The sequence below is a fragment of the Strix uralensis genome, chromosome 17, assembly GCF_047716275.1.
Source record: "Strix uralensis isolate ZFMK-TIS-50842 chromosome 17, bStrUra1, whole genome shotgun sequence".
NCBI lineage: Eukaryota > Metazoa > Chordata > Aves > Strigiformes > Strigidae > Strix > Strix uralensis.
Window position 1 is genome coordinate 3,406,188 of NC_133988.1, and position 15,551 is coordinate 3,421,738.

Below are 15,551 nucleotides of genomic sequence, written 5' to 3' on the forward strand. Positions count from 1 at the left end.
TGCTGGCTGGAGTGCCCGGAGCCCAGGTGGGATGCTGGAGAGGCATGAAGAAGACAGCGGAGGAGCTGTGAGGAAGTTCTGAGACCCCGAGGAGCAGTGTGACCCATCCGTCAAGGAGAGACTTGACTTCCTCTCTCTCCTGCTCCCCAGGTGGGGATTTTGCCAGCCACAGCCCTCGAGCCTCCAAGGGCTGGAATGATAGTCCACAGCATGGCTGCAAACCTGAGAGCACAGTGTGGGTTTCCATGCTGGTATAACTGAGTTTGTGGTGGTCCAGCCAAAGCTGAAGCATCCTGACGTCTCGGCAGAGTGATAGCCAGGCCTGCAGCCATTAACATCCCCAAACTGCTTGCTGGGCAAGCTCTGGACCCTGCCTGGGTCTGGGGGAGAAGGGACAGAGGGTCCAGTGTTTGGTGATCTGGTCATGCATCACTTCTGGAGCAGAGACCTCCCTGCAGGGCTTTTGAGATGTTCTTTCATGTTGTTTAAAGCAGAAACCACGGAAGTAACCCCCACAGCGGGCAGCAGCATCTTCTTATGGGGACCTGGACGTGCTGTCACTGCCACCGCAGCTGAACCAGTGCAGGGAGCCCCTGCCACGGGTGCCTGGCTGGCAGGAATGGAGCGGGCAGGATCAGACCCCAGCAGCTCAGGGGGGTGGTTGCTCCCTGCTTTCATGCCTGTGATGAGCAGAGCCCTGTGGTGAATGGGAGCTGGTCTGACACAAAGCAGGACTTACTGTGCTTTCATCTTCCTGTGCAGGAAGTTCTCCATGGTTGATCTCATCAAGATGGTCATCTTGGGGATTAGGATTTGAGCTTGGAAATTGCAACACAGTGACCTTTTTCTGACAGAATTACCTTTGAGTCTCCTTTGATCTCGGCTCAGGGTGGCTCAGGTCTCGCTGCAGAGCTGAGGTCGGTCTTCAGGGTCTTGAAGCTGGAGAGAAGCTGAGAGATGGTCTTTGGGGTCTTGAAGCTTAAGGAGAAGTTGCCTTCTGAGCTGGTGCCAATCTCTGGTGGCCTCAGCAGCTCTGTCTTACTTCGTACCCATGACCTGCCTGCTTGCATGTGTCAAATCAGCCCTTGGGCTTTGCCCACTGGTGATGGGGAGCTGATGGAGGGTACCACCACCCAGACCCCCTCTGCAGTGCTGGCTTTGGGCAGTGGCTCCTGGGGCTGCTGACAGCTCCCGGCTCCTTTCAGTGCACTGAGAGGCAGACAGGGAGCCCAGGAAGGACACGTCTCTGAAGCATGGCAAAAATGCACAGTTAGATGGACTAGATCAGGCAAAAATGGGGAGCAGCTGCAAATCTATCACTTGGTGTCTCCACAATGCTGAGCGGTTCCTGAAGGCTCACTGGGAGCCGAGCACTCAAACCCTGTGAGATTTTGCTGTCAACCAGGTGTCCAAATCTCACCGGTGACTTTGCAGATGACATCAACACCCTTTAAATGGTATCGAGCAGTAGCTGATGGTGGCAAAAATGAAGTTAAAATCCAGCCACATCATTAGAGGTGTAAGGTCTTAATTTTTTGGCCTGGGCACCCTACATGCCATTGTGGGTGAGAGATGGAGGTGGGAGGGGTTGTGTCATGCGGAGGGGGCCTGGACCCGGGGCTGTCATTTCATGATACGGGACTGGGCACAGGTTGGAGTCTCTCCAGCATTTGGCTCTGCAGGTTGGTGTTTAACCCCACATTTCTCTTTTCCAGCTTCCCATTACTACAAGTACAAGCAGCAGTTCATTTTCCCAGGTAAGTCTCTTTGAAAGTTTCTCCTGTAACGTGGGGTGCTGAGATATCCCTTAGTGGGGTGGGTGCATGCCCAGCTCTCCTAACCCTTGGATTTGTGCAGGGGGGGTTGTGCTGGAGTGGGATTTTTCCCCAAAACCAGTGTATTGTTGCAGGACCTTGCACTAGTAAGATGCTGCAGGGCTGGGAGGTTTTCAGTGGGATTTACTTCCCCTGGGTGCCCCTGGCACTGGAAGGAGCTCCTGATACTCCCAGCCCACTCTCACTCCTCTCTCTTCTCCCCAGATGTGGTGCCTGAGACGCCGACCCGAGCCCCGCAGGTGGTCCTCCACCCCGTCAACTCCAACCCCATGTGAGTGCCTCCCCCTCCTCCCAGCTGCCTTCACCTTCCCTTCCCCAGGCAGCGCATTGTCTGCACCCTGCCTCCTCCGGGCACCCACATGTGCTTCCCTGGATTTGCAGGACCAATTTGGGGCTCAGGGATGCCTTTTGGGCCAGCTGAGGTGGATGGTTGGGGTGAGCCCCTGGTGCTCCTGCCGCCCTGACCTAGCTCATGGCTCTGGCTTGTGTGTTGGGGAGGGGAAAGATTGAAAGGAGAGGGCAGGGGATTGATTTATAACCCACAGCAATGCACCTACCCAGCGCTTTGCTGTCAAAAAAAAAATGGCTTTCAGTCTAAGAAGCCAAAGCCAAAGCGATTAATCTTTACTAAATTATAAGCAGAGAACCAGCGTCTTTGCGATAGTTTATTAAAGTTCTTGCAGTCTCACCTGTAATATTTTCAAGTCCAATAAACTTTGCACTGAAATTAGTTTTGAAATGCAGTATCTAATTGGCGTTAGGACCAGCTCTCCCTGGCAGATTGAGTCCGAGCTGCTCTGCCGAATCTGGCATTTGCTGAGGTCCTCCTGCCTGCACCACCCCGGCAGTGGCCTTACATTTCAGGGTTGCTTCCTGATCCTTTTTATAAATGCCATTTTTGAAGCCAGGAGTTTAACAGATAGGGTCTTGCTCCAGGCTGCAATGAGGTTGTGTCCGGCTCACCCACGCTCTCCAAACCGCATTGGCAACTGCTGGGGGGTCCGGCAGATCTCGCGACTGGGGAAGGCGATGAGGGGGATGGGGACGGAGTGGCTGTCCCCGCTGGTGGCTGACAGCCAGGAAATTAATGGCAAAGTAGTGAAGTCAAAGCCTTTTATTTTTTTTTTTCCTTCCCTGCCTAAAGCAATGTATCAGGCGTAAGGCTGGCAGGCTTTTGTGGGCAAATAGCTTTCAATATGCAAAACCTGTGATTCTTCTCTTGCTCACCCCACTGAAAATAACTCGTGGGAGCCGCTGAGGTTACCCTGGGCTTGGCTGGGTTAAATAGCAGACGCTGCTTTGGATACTCAGGAGACAGGTATTCGTGCCTGGGCTAAAGATCAGGCAGGAGGAGACTGCTGCTCCTGCAAACCGCCCGTGCATCGTGATGGGCGGCAGAAGCTGTCTGCATCTACCTGGGCTTTCTGTGCTACTTCAAATATCAGGGTCGGCTCCTTTTGTATATGCACCTGTGTCTTCCCTGGGATTTATAGCTCTTTAGTGACAACTAAATGGGATAGGAAGCAACGGACCACTGCGTCTGAGTGGCTTGGGGAGTGTTATGGCTCTCCTGAGATCCTTGCTGTCTCTGAAACGAGATGCTGTTATTTATGTTATCAATAATAATAATTTATAATATATTTATATTATGCTTGAAACCACCCGAGCTGCCCCAGCTGATCTTCCCCACGGAATTTCCCCAATTCCCTGTTAACTCTTGGGTGTAGCGAGACCCTGGTCATGGACCTGGTGGTGGGAGGTGCTGTGTAAGCAAAGAAAAAGAGATGGTCCTGGCCCAGGGAGCTTGGAAACTAGACAAATTCGGGTGCTCTTACTGCAGGGAGGGCCTTTGAAACCTCCACTTCTCAAAAATAATTGAAAAACCTGTTTTCTTTTCTTCTGGCTGCTAATCAACTGTGCTTGTCACTTTGGCTGGTGTTTGTTGGGAAGGTAATTCTGATCTTAGAAACCACCTAAAAATACCATAAGTGCATGCCCCAGCACTGCCTCGATGTGGCCAAAAGCTGTGAGGGTGTAAATCTGTCCCTTGCCCCAGTTAGCTGGGGGGATGCCTTCTGGGGCATGTGGCAGTGGTGCATCCTCCACACCGTGTGCTTTGGGCGACGGGATGGAGACTTGGTCATGTGCTCCCACATCACCAAATCCATCATGGAACTTCATGCATCCAATATTAATTAACGCAATAATTAATATTGCTCATCCCCACTATCCTCCCTGCTCCTGTGTGAGCACCCAGGGCCGTTCCTTGGGGACGGAGACAGCCAGGGTGTGGGTGGGAAGGGGTTGCTCTCCCAGATTAACAGCGAGCTTAGTACTTCTCCTCCCTCATCTCTTCAGTCCTGGTGCAGAGCAACGCTGTGGGAAGCAGGACTTGATGCCCGTGCGTGCTCCCCACCTAACTGTGTTTTTACCTGGCGGTAATTCAGTAATTCTTTTAACAGCCTGGAAGGAAACCCATTGCTTCAAATTGAAGTGGAGCCCACCTCGGAGGTGAGATGGCTGGGCTCGCTGCTGTGCTTAACGGGCCTTTATTTTATATATATCTTGGGGCACATTTCACAGGAACCAGATAAGTTTAGCATCTGTGCAGTGAAATTGCTGCTAATTAAATTAACGGCCAGGCCTGAACCTGCCCAGGCATCCGTGTCCCCACCCCATGAAGAGGGACCCTCATGGGCTTCATGTCTGCCCTCAAGTTTACAATTTAATGAGCTTTTCTGAGAAGCATTAAAAATATGGTGGAGGGGAAGGGGTGAAGGGTGAGGACGGGATGCAGCTTTTAACGGGCATTGTAAATCCTGTAGAAAGCTTATGCAGAGCATCGAGGGAAAAGCCAGACCCATTTGAGGGGCTGGGCACACAGACCGGGGGGTGCCAGGGCAGGAGCAGTCGGTATTAGCAGAGCACAGCTTGGACAGCGTAGGATGAAATGCTGCTTTTGGACAAATGAATTAAATGTTCCGGTGTGTCACACTCTTATATTTAGCCCTGGGATAAATAAATGCCTCCTTGCAAAATCTGGGTTTCTGCTGGCTTTGCAGAAAATGCAGCACCCAGTTGCCTTTGGAAGGTACCTGCCCAACCGGGTCCGAGCAAGCAGTAGGTGGGCTAGTGGGGTTTTGTCCACGTTATCTTCCTTGACTACCATTTTTTTCCCCTGTCTTATTGCACTCACCTCCCTTTGCCCACCCCGCAGAACGAGGAAGGCACCGAGGAGGCGCAGGAGTCCGAGGATGACTTTGAAGAGATGAACCTCTCGCTCCTCTCTGCACGCAACTTTCCCCGCAAGGCCAGCCAGACCAGCATCTTCCTCCAGGAGTGGGACATCCCCTTTGAGCAGCTTGAGATCGGCGAGCTCATTGGCAAGGGCCGCTTCGGGCAAGTCTTTCATGGGCGCTGGCATGGGGAGGTGGCCATCCGCCTCATTGACATTGAACGGGACAACGAGGACCAGCTGAAGGCCTTCAAGAGGGAGGTGATGGCGTACCGGCAGACCCGGCACGAGAATGTGGTGCTCTTCATGGGAGCCTGCATGAGTCCTCCCCACCTCGCCATCATCACCAGGTAAGCTCCTACATCTTGTGCTCAGCTAGAATAATTTTTTCTTTCCAAAACAGCTTCCTGCAGTCAAACGTTACCAGTAGGCAAGGCTGGCCAGGCTTCCCTGCCCTAGCAAAGGGGTGTTCTCCATCTATTGTGGTTTATGCTGCAAAGCAGATAGCAAACCCATCGTAAGTGGGTCCAGGCAGATTCATCTCCTGTAGAAACTGAGCTTGAGACAGGAATGATTTGTTTTAACCAGGGACAGGAATGATTTGTTTTAACCAGGAGGGATGTAACCTGGTGAGAGCAGCAGTTTCTGTCCTGGGTTGTTTGGTTTTTTTTTTTGCATGGTGCCCTGGTCAGATCCCTGGGTGGGTGGTGGGGTCTGGACCCTGCTCGAGCACTTCCACAGCATGGAAAAGCCTCTAATTGCATAAAGCAGCTGGTCACGTGTAAACACCAGGTTTCATGAATGAGTCGGTGCTGTGAAAACAGCTCGGGTGTCTGAAGGCTCAACAGGGCGCAAGTGTTAGGTTCAGTGGTCTGTGAAATGGCCAGAAGGGCAGCAGAGGTGGGAAAACCAGGTGCTTGCAAGGATGGCTGGTACTCCACAGGTCTGGAGCCCATCCATGGAGTCTCCTTGCTTTCGACGAGGTGGGAGACTTTGCAAGATAAGTCATGGTCTCTGGGAGCATTTCTTCCCATTCCCAAAGCTGTTGTCTCTATTACACCCAAAACTGGGTATGGGACTAATAGGAGTGAGTTTGGGATGGGGCCAGGAGAAGGAGATTGGGGGCTTGAAGAGCTGCTGTCTGGGAGAATGGTGATGCTCGGGGACATTGCAGCAGGGTGAAGGGATGAGACTGCTGGAGAGGGCTTCTTGCAGCTGATTGGGGAGCAAGCTGGGATTTGGGGTCTCCCAAACCATCTCAAACACCTCCAGAGCTGTCTTGGTCTCAAGGAATTCCCATGTACCTGCTGTCAATCAGCAGTACCGAGCATCCCTGCTGAAGCAGCACTGAGCATCCCAGCATACTCCTTGCATGGGTGGGCAAAACCAAAATCCCTGCTGGCCTCGAGGCAGGGAGGCTGCAGTCACTCCCAGAGCAGCTGTTGTCATGTAAAATGCATTTTTTTCTGAGTATTCAGTTATTTCCCTCACCTCTAGACCATGTATTCAGCCACAGGGCTTGACGTGGTGCCGCTTTGCATCCCACCACGGGTTACCTTCTCTCGGAGAAGCTTACCCAAGGTGAGGTTGAATTTCCAGCCTCCTCCTGGCAGTGTTTCAGAAAGCCTGCACTGAAATGGCAATGCTTCCGGCAGCCATTAGTGATGAAATATTGCATCATCCTTCCCTAATGTCCCCTTGAAAGCAGCATCTCCTGGCCCACCGGTCCCTGCTGGGGCAGCTCTGTGGGTGCCAGGGTGGGGGCTTTGCTTTGCTCTTCCTCTTACTCAACAGCAAAGGATTTCGACCCAGATTTGTGGCTCCTCACACCATCGTTTGCTCCCTGCTCTGGTGGGTTCAGGGACTGCATTTGGCTTGGGAGTTGCGTGCTCTAGAGACGTGACTCTAAACCGGGGCTGGCTCTCCCCAGCTGGGGACTGGAAAAAAATGTGCTTTTTATTTTGGGACCAAAAAATACTCCTCTCAGAAAATTCAGCAGCATTTCAGATTCCCATCTATTAGCTAGTTCAGGCTAAAGGCTTTTTGAAAAGTGTGCAAACACATGTATTGATCAATGCGTCAGAGACCCCATCCGTGTGTTACACCGTGTTGCCGCCGCTACCCAGAGCAAAACGCAGCTTCTCCGTCCCGCTCCACTCTGTGATCCCTTTGCAGCCCCTATTTGCTCAGCTTTTCAATCCTATTCAATATCAAAACCTGGGCAATATATTCTTTTTGTTTAGCTACAAAGTGTTTTCTATTCTAATGCCTCTTTATATAAAAACCATAAAGGTGCCATTTTTGACAGTTTGACAAAATAAATATGTGCACTGCAGTAGTTTGATGCATTAATATGAGGTCTGTGAAGCGCGCTGCTCGGCTTGCTTTTCTTCTCAGCTGCACTCGGTCCTTTTTTTAAGGTCAAAGTACAGCTTTATTGGATTGCCCTAAATATAACCTGTGCTTGCAACGTCTCCAAGCATTGCCTGTTCTTTGCCTACAAGCAGCAACCCGCTTTTATCCGTATTCTTCGAAGGCTGAATCAACATCACAATAGTTTTTCAATTGCAACTAGAAACCTGTTTGGTTTTCTCCTGCTGGGATTTCTGGGGTGCAATCAGCTCATATTTGGTGCTGGTGCTGGGTTGGCCACGAGGATGCAGGAAAGCCAAGGGGGATGCTGGAAGGGGGCTCAGCTCAGTCTCAGGGAATTTTTGGGAAGCCCAGGACTGCATGAGTGCACATCCCTTAGCCTGGAGGTCATTTCCACAGACAATTTATTGCACTTTGAGGCTTCCTGTGGGGCTCTTTTCTCCTGGTGCTTCCCCAGGAGGGACCTCTGGGGCTTGTGGGGCAAAGCATCCCTTGCATTTCCCAGGGCGACAGTGCAGGGATGCTCCCTTGTCCTTGTGCTTGCAGTCCTTGTCTGGTCTATCCTTGGTTGAACATTTTTGGGGGCTTCTTGGAACATCTCTGCTCATCTCCACTGGGAAAAAGCCTTCTCACCATGTGGAGGTCTCCATCCCATGCATGTTTCCTTATCTGGTGCTGGTTCTGGGAATGGACAGGTCTTTCCTAAGGGATACAACAGCCCTGGAGACTCTTCTGCCACGGCAAGGATGGGAACTGCTGCTCGGGCATTCGAGGGAATGAGTCTGGGAAGAGGACAGTGTGGTGTGAGCTGGACTGGGAATAGTTGAAGATACTGGTAATGGTCCAGGATGTGACACTGGGGGAGGAGGGAGGCTGGTGACCCCATGCAGAGAAGAGCATTGCTCTTCAGACAGGATTTTTCTGAGGGGACTCAAGTTCTTTAAACTTTAAACCAGACTTTGCTTGGAGTGGGGTAAAATCACTCCCAGCTGCCTGATGGGGCGAATTACAGATACAAATCCAGGATGTCCAAATTTCCTCACCCGCTCCTCCTCACGCACATCCCTGGGGCCAAACAGGCGCTATGCAGAAGAGGTTCCTTTTCTTCTGAGTGCCCAGAGGTGGTCGCTCAAGGATGTTTTTTCCACCAAGAAAAGAGCAATTTCTTGCAGCTGTTAAAGAAATCTCCGTTTTCCTGCTGCCACGCTGGAAGCAGCTGCCCATCCCTGGAAGGGGCTTTACCACGCCGTGCTGCCCGGTGCTGCCGGAGGGGGGTTATTTATAGATGGGTTTATTTTTACTTTTTCACATCCCTACATTTTCCTTCCTGATTACTTGTGATATTCAAGGATTGTCTCATTAGCAGAAAGAAATCTCTCCCTCCAAACACCATGGCCCATGGCCAAAAGCTGGGAGGGAAAACTGAGGCAGCATCTTGCCTACAGCATGATGCTTTGGGTTAACGCTCTGATTTTCTCTGCATTAACCATTGGTCTGGCCAGATGATTGGGACTAATAGTGCTTAATATCTCATCAAAGACATTGACGGTGGGATCCAGTGCACCCTCAGCACATTTGCAGATGACACCAAGTTGAGTGGTGGGGTTGACACTCCTGAGGGAAGGGATGCCATCCAGAGGGACCTGGACAAGCTTGAGAAGTGGGCCCATGTGAACTTCATGAGGTTCAACAAGGTCCTGCACCTGGGTTGGGGCAACCCCTGGTATCAATTCAGGCTGGAGGGATGTAGGGGTAGAGAGCAGCCCTGTGGAGAAGGACCTGAGGGTACTGATGGATGAAAAGCTGGACAGGAGCCAGAAATGTGCACTTACAGCCTAGAAAGCCAGCTGTACCCTGGGCTGCATCAAGAGAAGTGTGGCCAGCAGGTCAAGGGAGGGGATTCTCCCCCTCTGCTCTGGTGAGATCTCACCTGCAGTGTTGTGTCCAGCTCTGGAGTTAGTACAGGAAAGACATGGACCTTTGGAGCGGGTCCAGAGGAGGCCACAGAAATGATCAGAGGGATGGAAGACCTCTCCTGTAAGGACAGGCTGAGAGAGTTGGGGATGTTCAGCCTGGAGAAGAGAAGGCTCCAGGGAGATCTTATTGCAGCCTTCGAGTACTTAAAGGGGGCTACAGGAAAGATGGGGACAGACTTTTTAGCATGGGCTTTAGCAATAGGACAAGGAGTAATGGTTTTAAACCAAAAGAAGGTAGATTCAGACTAGATATAAGGCAGAAATTTTTTTATGGTGAGGGTGGCAAAACACAGGAACAGGTTGCCCAGAGTGGTAGTAGATGCCCCATCCCTGGAAACATTCAAGGTCAGGTTGGATAGGGCTCTGAGCGACCTGATTTAGTTGAAGATGTCCCTGCTCATGGCAGAGGGGTTGGACTAGATGACCTTTAAAGGTCCCTTCCAACCCAAACCATTCTGTAAGTCTATGATTCTTGAGTTGTCTCTTAATGTGACTGTCTGGGTTGGAAAGGAAAGGAAGAAATTCAGCAATTTTGGCAATGGGAGGTGGTGACTCCAAAGAGTGCTTCCATCAGAGCCGCTAATAGATTTTCTCTTGGGTAATGAGCAGTGGGGACAGTTAACATTCATCTTAATTAGTCTTGAGCAAGAGTGAATGTGAGCCTTGGTGCTTTGAGCGCTGCATAATGGATAGCATGAAACAGCATCAAAGTCCTCGGCCCAGTGGAAATGAAAGGACTGAAAAAGTGCCATGTTTGCTGCATACAGGCAAATGACAAGTTGTTTTTGCCAGTGTTGAATGAGACAAAGCCAGGCCTGGGTAAGCTCACGTCAGCTCCTCAGGGCTCCTGGTCCCAGCCCCCGTTGGTGGCAGCACGAGGAGGGGAGGTAAAGCCGCAGCCACCCGGGAGGTCCTTCAAAGGACAAAGTCTAACAGTTTTTTAATGCTATTAAAATGGCTTGAGCCACCCACGAAGGTAATGGATTGCAGAAAGTACCAGGTTTTAGGATTCTGGGTGTTCCTTCTGGGAAAAAAAAAAAAAAGGATTTTAATGCTTATTGATCCTTCCCAAGGCTCCTGGGTGTCCTTGAGTCTGTAACGTAATAAGGGGGGATCAGCACACTGGGTGCAGCTTTCTTGGGGGTCACCAATGGCTCTTGTTGGATGGGAATGTTGTTTGTGAGAAGTTAGCAGGTCTGAAAGGCAGGAGAGAGGAGGTTTGAGCTGGAGCTTGCCCGTGCTTTGAGCTCCTGCTGACTTGCGTGGGGGATTTGGTGCAGCTCTTCTAAGAAGATTACTTGGTTTTTAGTTAAAAGCTCAAATGTGGCACTAGAAGCCCATGCAAAGACCCTGGGATTTGCATCCTGAGATGCTTCTGGCCAGGTTTTGGCCCCTCTCTTGTCACAGTGTGATGCCAGAGCGACTCTGGATTTACGGGGTGCAACTGGGAGCCAACTCGATGGCTGCCAGCGACCCCACCCAGGGCTGCATGGCCATGATTTATGTCCCTGCAGTGATGTGCCGGGAGGACCAAGGAGAACATTGAAGAACATTAGGAATTAAGCTTGACCATGGCAGGACTATATAAAGAGCATTAATTTGTCGAAGGTGACTTTCAGTAGAGGAACTTGGAGTATTTCTGCGGGAGAGAGAGCATCGCCCAAACCCTTCCCTGGAGCTGGTGGTTAGTGGGGGAGGGCTGAGTGCTGAGGGCAAACGTAAACCCAGGTCCTCTTCTCATGTCAGATACTGAAGATGAAAAGAGAATTTGCTCTTTTTTCCTCCACGGCAAAGGAAACTGGCTTTAGTAACAGGGATCACATTACCTACCACGAATTAATAGGGAAGGTGTGAGAGCGAGGGATGAGAAGATTATCCAGCTGTATCTTACAGGGTAACTTTCTTGCACTGCAGAGGCTAATTTTGGGGTTGATTTTGATTTTATATTTTTTTGGGGGGTTTATTTTGATTTTATAATTTATTTCTATGCTGGCTTTTGGCAATGTCTAATGCTTGGCTCTGCTGCCGGGAGGAGCAAGCCCAGCTCTTTGCAGGGGATCCTCTCCTATCCCCAGATCCCATTCACTGCGGGCTCAGGGGAGCTCTGGGCAAAGCTCAGCTTTAAATGCTCAGCTCTTCCAAGCCTCTCCCCATGCCAAACCACCTGACATTTACAGTGTCCCAGCTCAGCTGTGAAGGATTTGGGGCTTGTAAATCTTAACACTCAGGGAGCTGGGGGCCAAGCGGGTATTTAACATGATTTGCAGGATGGGAGTAAAGGAGAAGGGTGTAAGCCATTGCACTTAAGACAAAACAGATTGGGGCTGCTTGGTTTTTACTCCTGTGGGTGCTCCGTGGGGCCAGTGCGTGCTGCTTGCAGCCAGCCTGTTGTTCTCTCCAGGGAGCCATGTTGGCCATTTGGGCTTTAATGAACAACAAATTGGCTTTTTTCTCCTCACTGCAACCCAACGATCTCAAAATACATTCTATCAGCCTTCTTTCCTGCCCTGGAAAATTAAGTAGGAGCTCTAAATCCTGCTCAACAGGAGGGAAACTGAGGCATGGAGCTGCCACATTGCTTTCTTCCATGCTGGGCTGGAGCCATGCATCCTGGATGCAGGTATTTCCAAGATGCCTTTCAGGTCTGACCCTTTTCTCCCCACTCGTGGGTGTATTTTGGGAGCAGAGCCATGAAGTCCTGCCTCCCCTAGCCCTCTCCACGTTCGAGCACCTGCTTTGGGAGCCAAAGCATCACCTCCTGTCCTGCCTCTCGGTTGTTTTCCCTCCTCTTACTTGCTGCTACATTTCCCCTTTCCTAGTTAAATAATGGAGCTCGTAGATCATATAATAAATAGGTATTGACTTCGTGCCACAGGCTGGATCAGAATTGATTGACCCATGGGAATACACTCCTTTGCAATCAATAACAGGCCATCAGGCTGGATAAATCTTGATAACGACTGACAACAGGAAAGTCGATACATGTATTAATATATACATTAAGTGAGTATATATCTTCCGCCTGGAGACAGTGTTGCTTTTGGCTGCTTGTGGAGCGGGATGGGTTGGGGAGAAGACTGAAATATCCTGAGCAAAGAGGATGGCATGGATGGGGAGAGTCAGCAGCTTGATCCTCTGCAAGGGTGTTTGATGTCGAAATAAGAGCTGGCTGCTTCAGTGCTGGCTGAGCTTTTCTTACCCATTGTAGCATCAAATCCCTGCCGGCTGTTTGTTAGCGCCGCCTTAACGTGCTCTCTGGCAGGGGATGCTCAAGGGGAAAGTTCTCCTTTGTATTTTAAAAGTGTTTCAAAATGCCATGGAAATATTTCTATTTTGGCCGTGACTTCTTTGGGGAAAGTACTTGGCACAGCGGGACTCGCGCTGAGGCACTTTACTAGAGAGGAAGGGATTTAAGCGGGTGTTTAAGGGAAAGCCTGTGATTAAGTGCCCTGCTGAGAGATGGTCCCACCAAGTCTTTCTGCTCGTGCCAGCTCTTCCCTTCACTATTAAGTGACATCTTGGCATGATTTCTTTTTTTATTTTTTGAGCATCCTCAATGCTGGGGATCCTCTTTGGGGCCAGGCAGGGCTGTTTGCTGGGCAGGTCATGGGGGACCCATGTGCTGGCATCCTCCTGCCTGGCCAAAGAGGCAGCTGCTCAGGGAAATAGATCCCTCCTGTGACAGCATTATTAATTTTTTATTAATAATAATAATTATTACTATTCCAAAGTGGAGTTGGGTTTTAGTGAAGCAGCTGTCTTGATCAAAAGACTCGCTTCTTCCTTCTCTTCAAAAGAAGGGTTTTTTAAATTTCTTTTCCTTCCTGAAGTTCAAAATAGCAGGAGAATCATGGCACAGAGAATATATTAGGCTCCTTCAAAGGCAAGGAGAGGTCAAAGCACCTTCGCACATCCCCATGCACCCAGCCAGCCCTCTCAGAGCCGATTACAAGCACACCCTTTCAAAGGCAGCAAGTGCCACCTGAAGCATCAAGTATTTTTGGATGACTTGTTTGCAGCCAGGGCTTTAGATAAGCTGCTGGGGCCCGTGGCTGCTTTGCATTCACCTGTCTCTTAGCTCTTTTCCCTGCAGCTGTAGAATAGCACGTCTCTGACACTATCTCCTTCAAATAAAAATGCATGGAGTTTGCTTTTCCAAAATAACTTGTTTTTTCCCAAGCTGCGATGGAGTTGGAGCTACTTTTCGGGAGGCTGATCCCCCTCCTCCTCCTCCTCTTCCCCTTGTGGTTTGGCTGCGCTGGCTGTAGTTATCTCGTGTGCCAGCTGCTGGAAGGAAAATTTTGCTGCCTAAGTAATATCCATCAAAGAACAGCGCTTCCATTGGGTGGAGATAGCGAGCGCGGGATGAGGGGAGCATCATTTCTTCAGGGCTTTTCTATTTCCTCACGCTAATTTTGCTCTGTGGAGGCTCCTCTGTGCAAAGTGGGAGCCAGGGCGCTGCGAGCTCCGGGCTGGGGACCTGGGCTTTGCTGTGGCCAAAAACGCTGTTTATGGCGGGTAATGAATTCCCTGCCTCCCCATTGGGGTTGCTTTGGGAGACTTGTGTAAGGGCTCATTTTGGAGGTGGAGTTTGATGGGAAAAATATTTTCACCCTCAAGCAATGCCCCTGGAGGGGCTGGACTTTGATGGACACTGATGCTCAGCATCAGGTCTGCAGGCTCCCAGCCCAACATTTCATGGCACTGTGCTGCCCTGAAGCCTTTGGCCACTGCTTTCCTCCTGGTCGCGGTCCAGCAAAGGTGGATGGTGTTTCTTGGGGCCTGGGGAGGAAGGAAACCACATGTTGCTTTTGTTGAAAGTGATGGGAGCAGAGGGGAAGGTGATTCCCCGCTTGCCAGTGGGCGCAGTGAAGAGGAAGGAAATGAAAAGAGAGTTGTAGTCATGGGCTGAAATGTTTCCATGCTAAATCTCAGGGAGCTGGGGGTGTGTGGCTCAGAGAAGAGTTGTTTCACCTCACCAGGAGGTTTAGGGGGTGGTAAATCCCAGTGAAACCAGTCCTGAGCATCCCTGGTTGGGGCTGGGGGGATCTGGTGCCCTGATAACACTGGGTGCCACTGGCATCCCAGTGGGGATAGCTGGCCCAGGAACCAGCCAAGCCTTTCTCCCCCCACAAGTTTTTCATTAGAGGAAAAAAAAAAAATATATATTGTGCGGTCTGACATGTGCCAGGTTTCTCCTTAGACTGAGACCTAACAAACTCATGTCGGCGTGACCATGGTTGTCCTGGCTGGCTGTCCCTGCTGTCCTTGGGGTGGTGTTTAGGTGCAGAGGGCTTGGGGAACTTGAGCTGGATGATGCCGTTGCTCTGCTTTGTTCACGCTGGCATAGCAGAGAGAGCGTGTGTCAAGGGTGTGATATTTCTTATTGATTTTGAGGAAGACAAAGCCTAGGGATAAAAATTAACCCAAAACTCTCCCTTTGCTGCTCTTCCAGCCTTGTTTAATTTTCTGGTTTGTGAAACACATTTGTGGCTGTCTAGTTTCAAAAACACAATTGCCAGACGTCGGTAAAAGAGAAAAATAAGCCAATATATGGAAACAGCTTGAAAACTTCCCGAATAACTCAGGCACGTGCAGACGTGTGCAGTACTTGTTCTTCCCTGCTGTGGCAAGCCCTGCTCAAATGAAATCAAATAAGTCCCAGCTCAGCGGCTCTGGTTGCTGTGGCCATATCTTTCTTAATATTCCCCAAAGATTTCTCCTTTTCCATGAAATACTAAAAATCAGTAAACTGATGGGGAATGTGGAAGCATCTGAGCAGCCTCTCCTTTGCTCTGTCTTTCCTCAAGCACAGATGTAACCTGCTAGCAGAGGTATTTTTATATTAAAGTACTTATTATTAATTCCCACTCTCTCCTTCTGTGTCTCCCCTGGGTGTATAGTGCTGGCTATCACCATGGTATCTGAGCTGGTTCCCCATAAATCAATATACTAGCAAGTAATGAGCTTCCTGGGGTCTGGCATTTATCACTTTGGGGTGTTCAAATGATCCTATTTAATTTAATGGGCATTTATGTGGATGGTTGGGCAGAGGGAAGAAAAACACAAAACACCAGTAAGTAACAGCATCGCAACCTGTGTGCAACCGCTGCACCATCAGCTCTGGATTTG

General features: G+C 50.2%; 1 protein-coding gene across 3 annotated transcripts in view; it reads left to right on the plus strand.

Moving 5' to 3' along the window:
• KSR2 (kinase suppressor of ras 2) overlaps positions 1-15,551 on the plus strand; it is an 87,945-nt gene that overhangs the window by 49,612 nt on the left and 22,782 nt on the right. For all 3 annotated transcript variants that reach the window (XM_074887378.1, XM_074887381.1, XM_074887379.1), the window contains 4 exons: positions 1,716-1,757; positions 2,040-2,106; positions 4,298-4,346; positions 5,053-5,420. In XM_074887378.1, the coding sequence (XP_074743479.1) occupies positions 1,716-1,757; positions 2,040-2,106; positions 4,298-4,346; positions 5,053-5,420 (526 nt within the window). The remainder of the gene's footprint in view (positions 1-1,715; positions 1,758-2,039; positions 2,107-4,297; positions 4,347-5,052; positions 5,421-15,551) is intronic.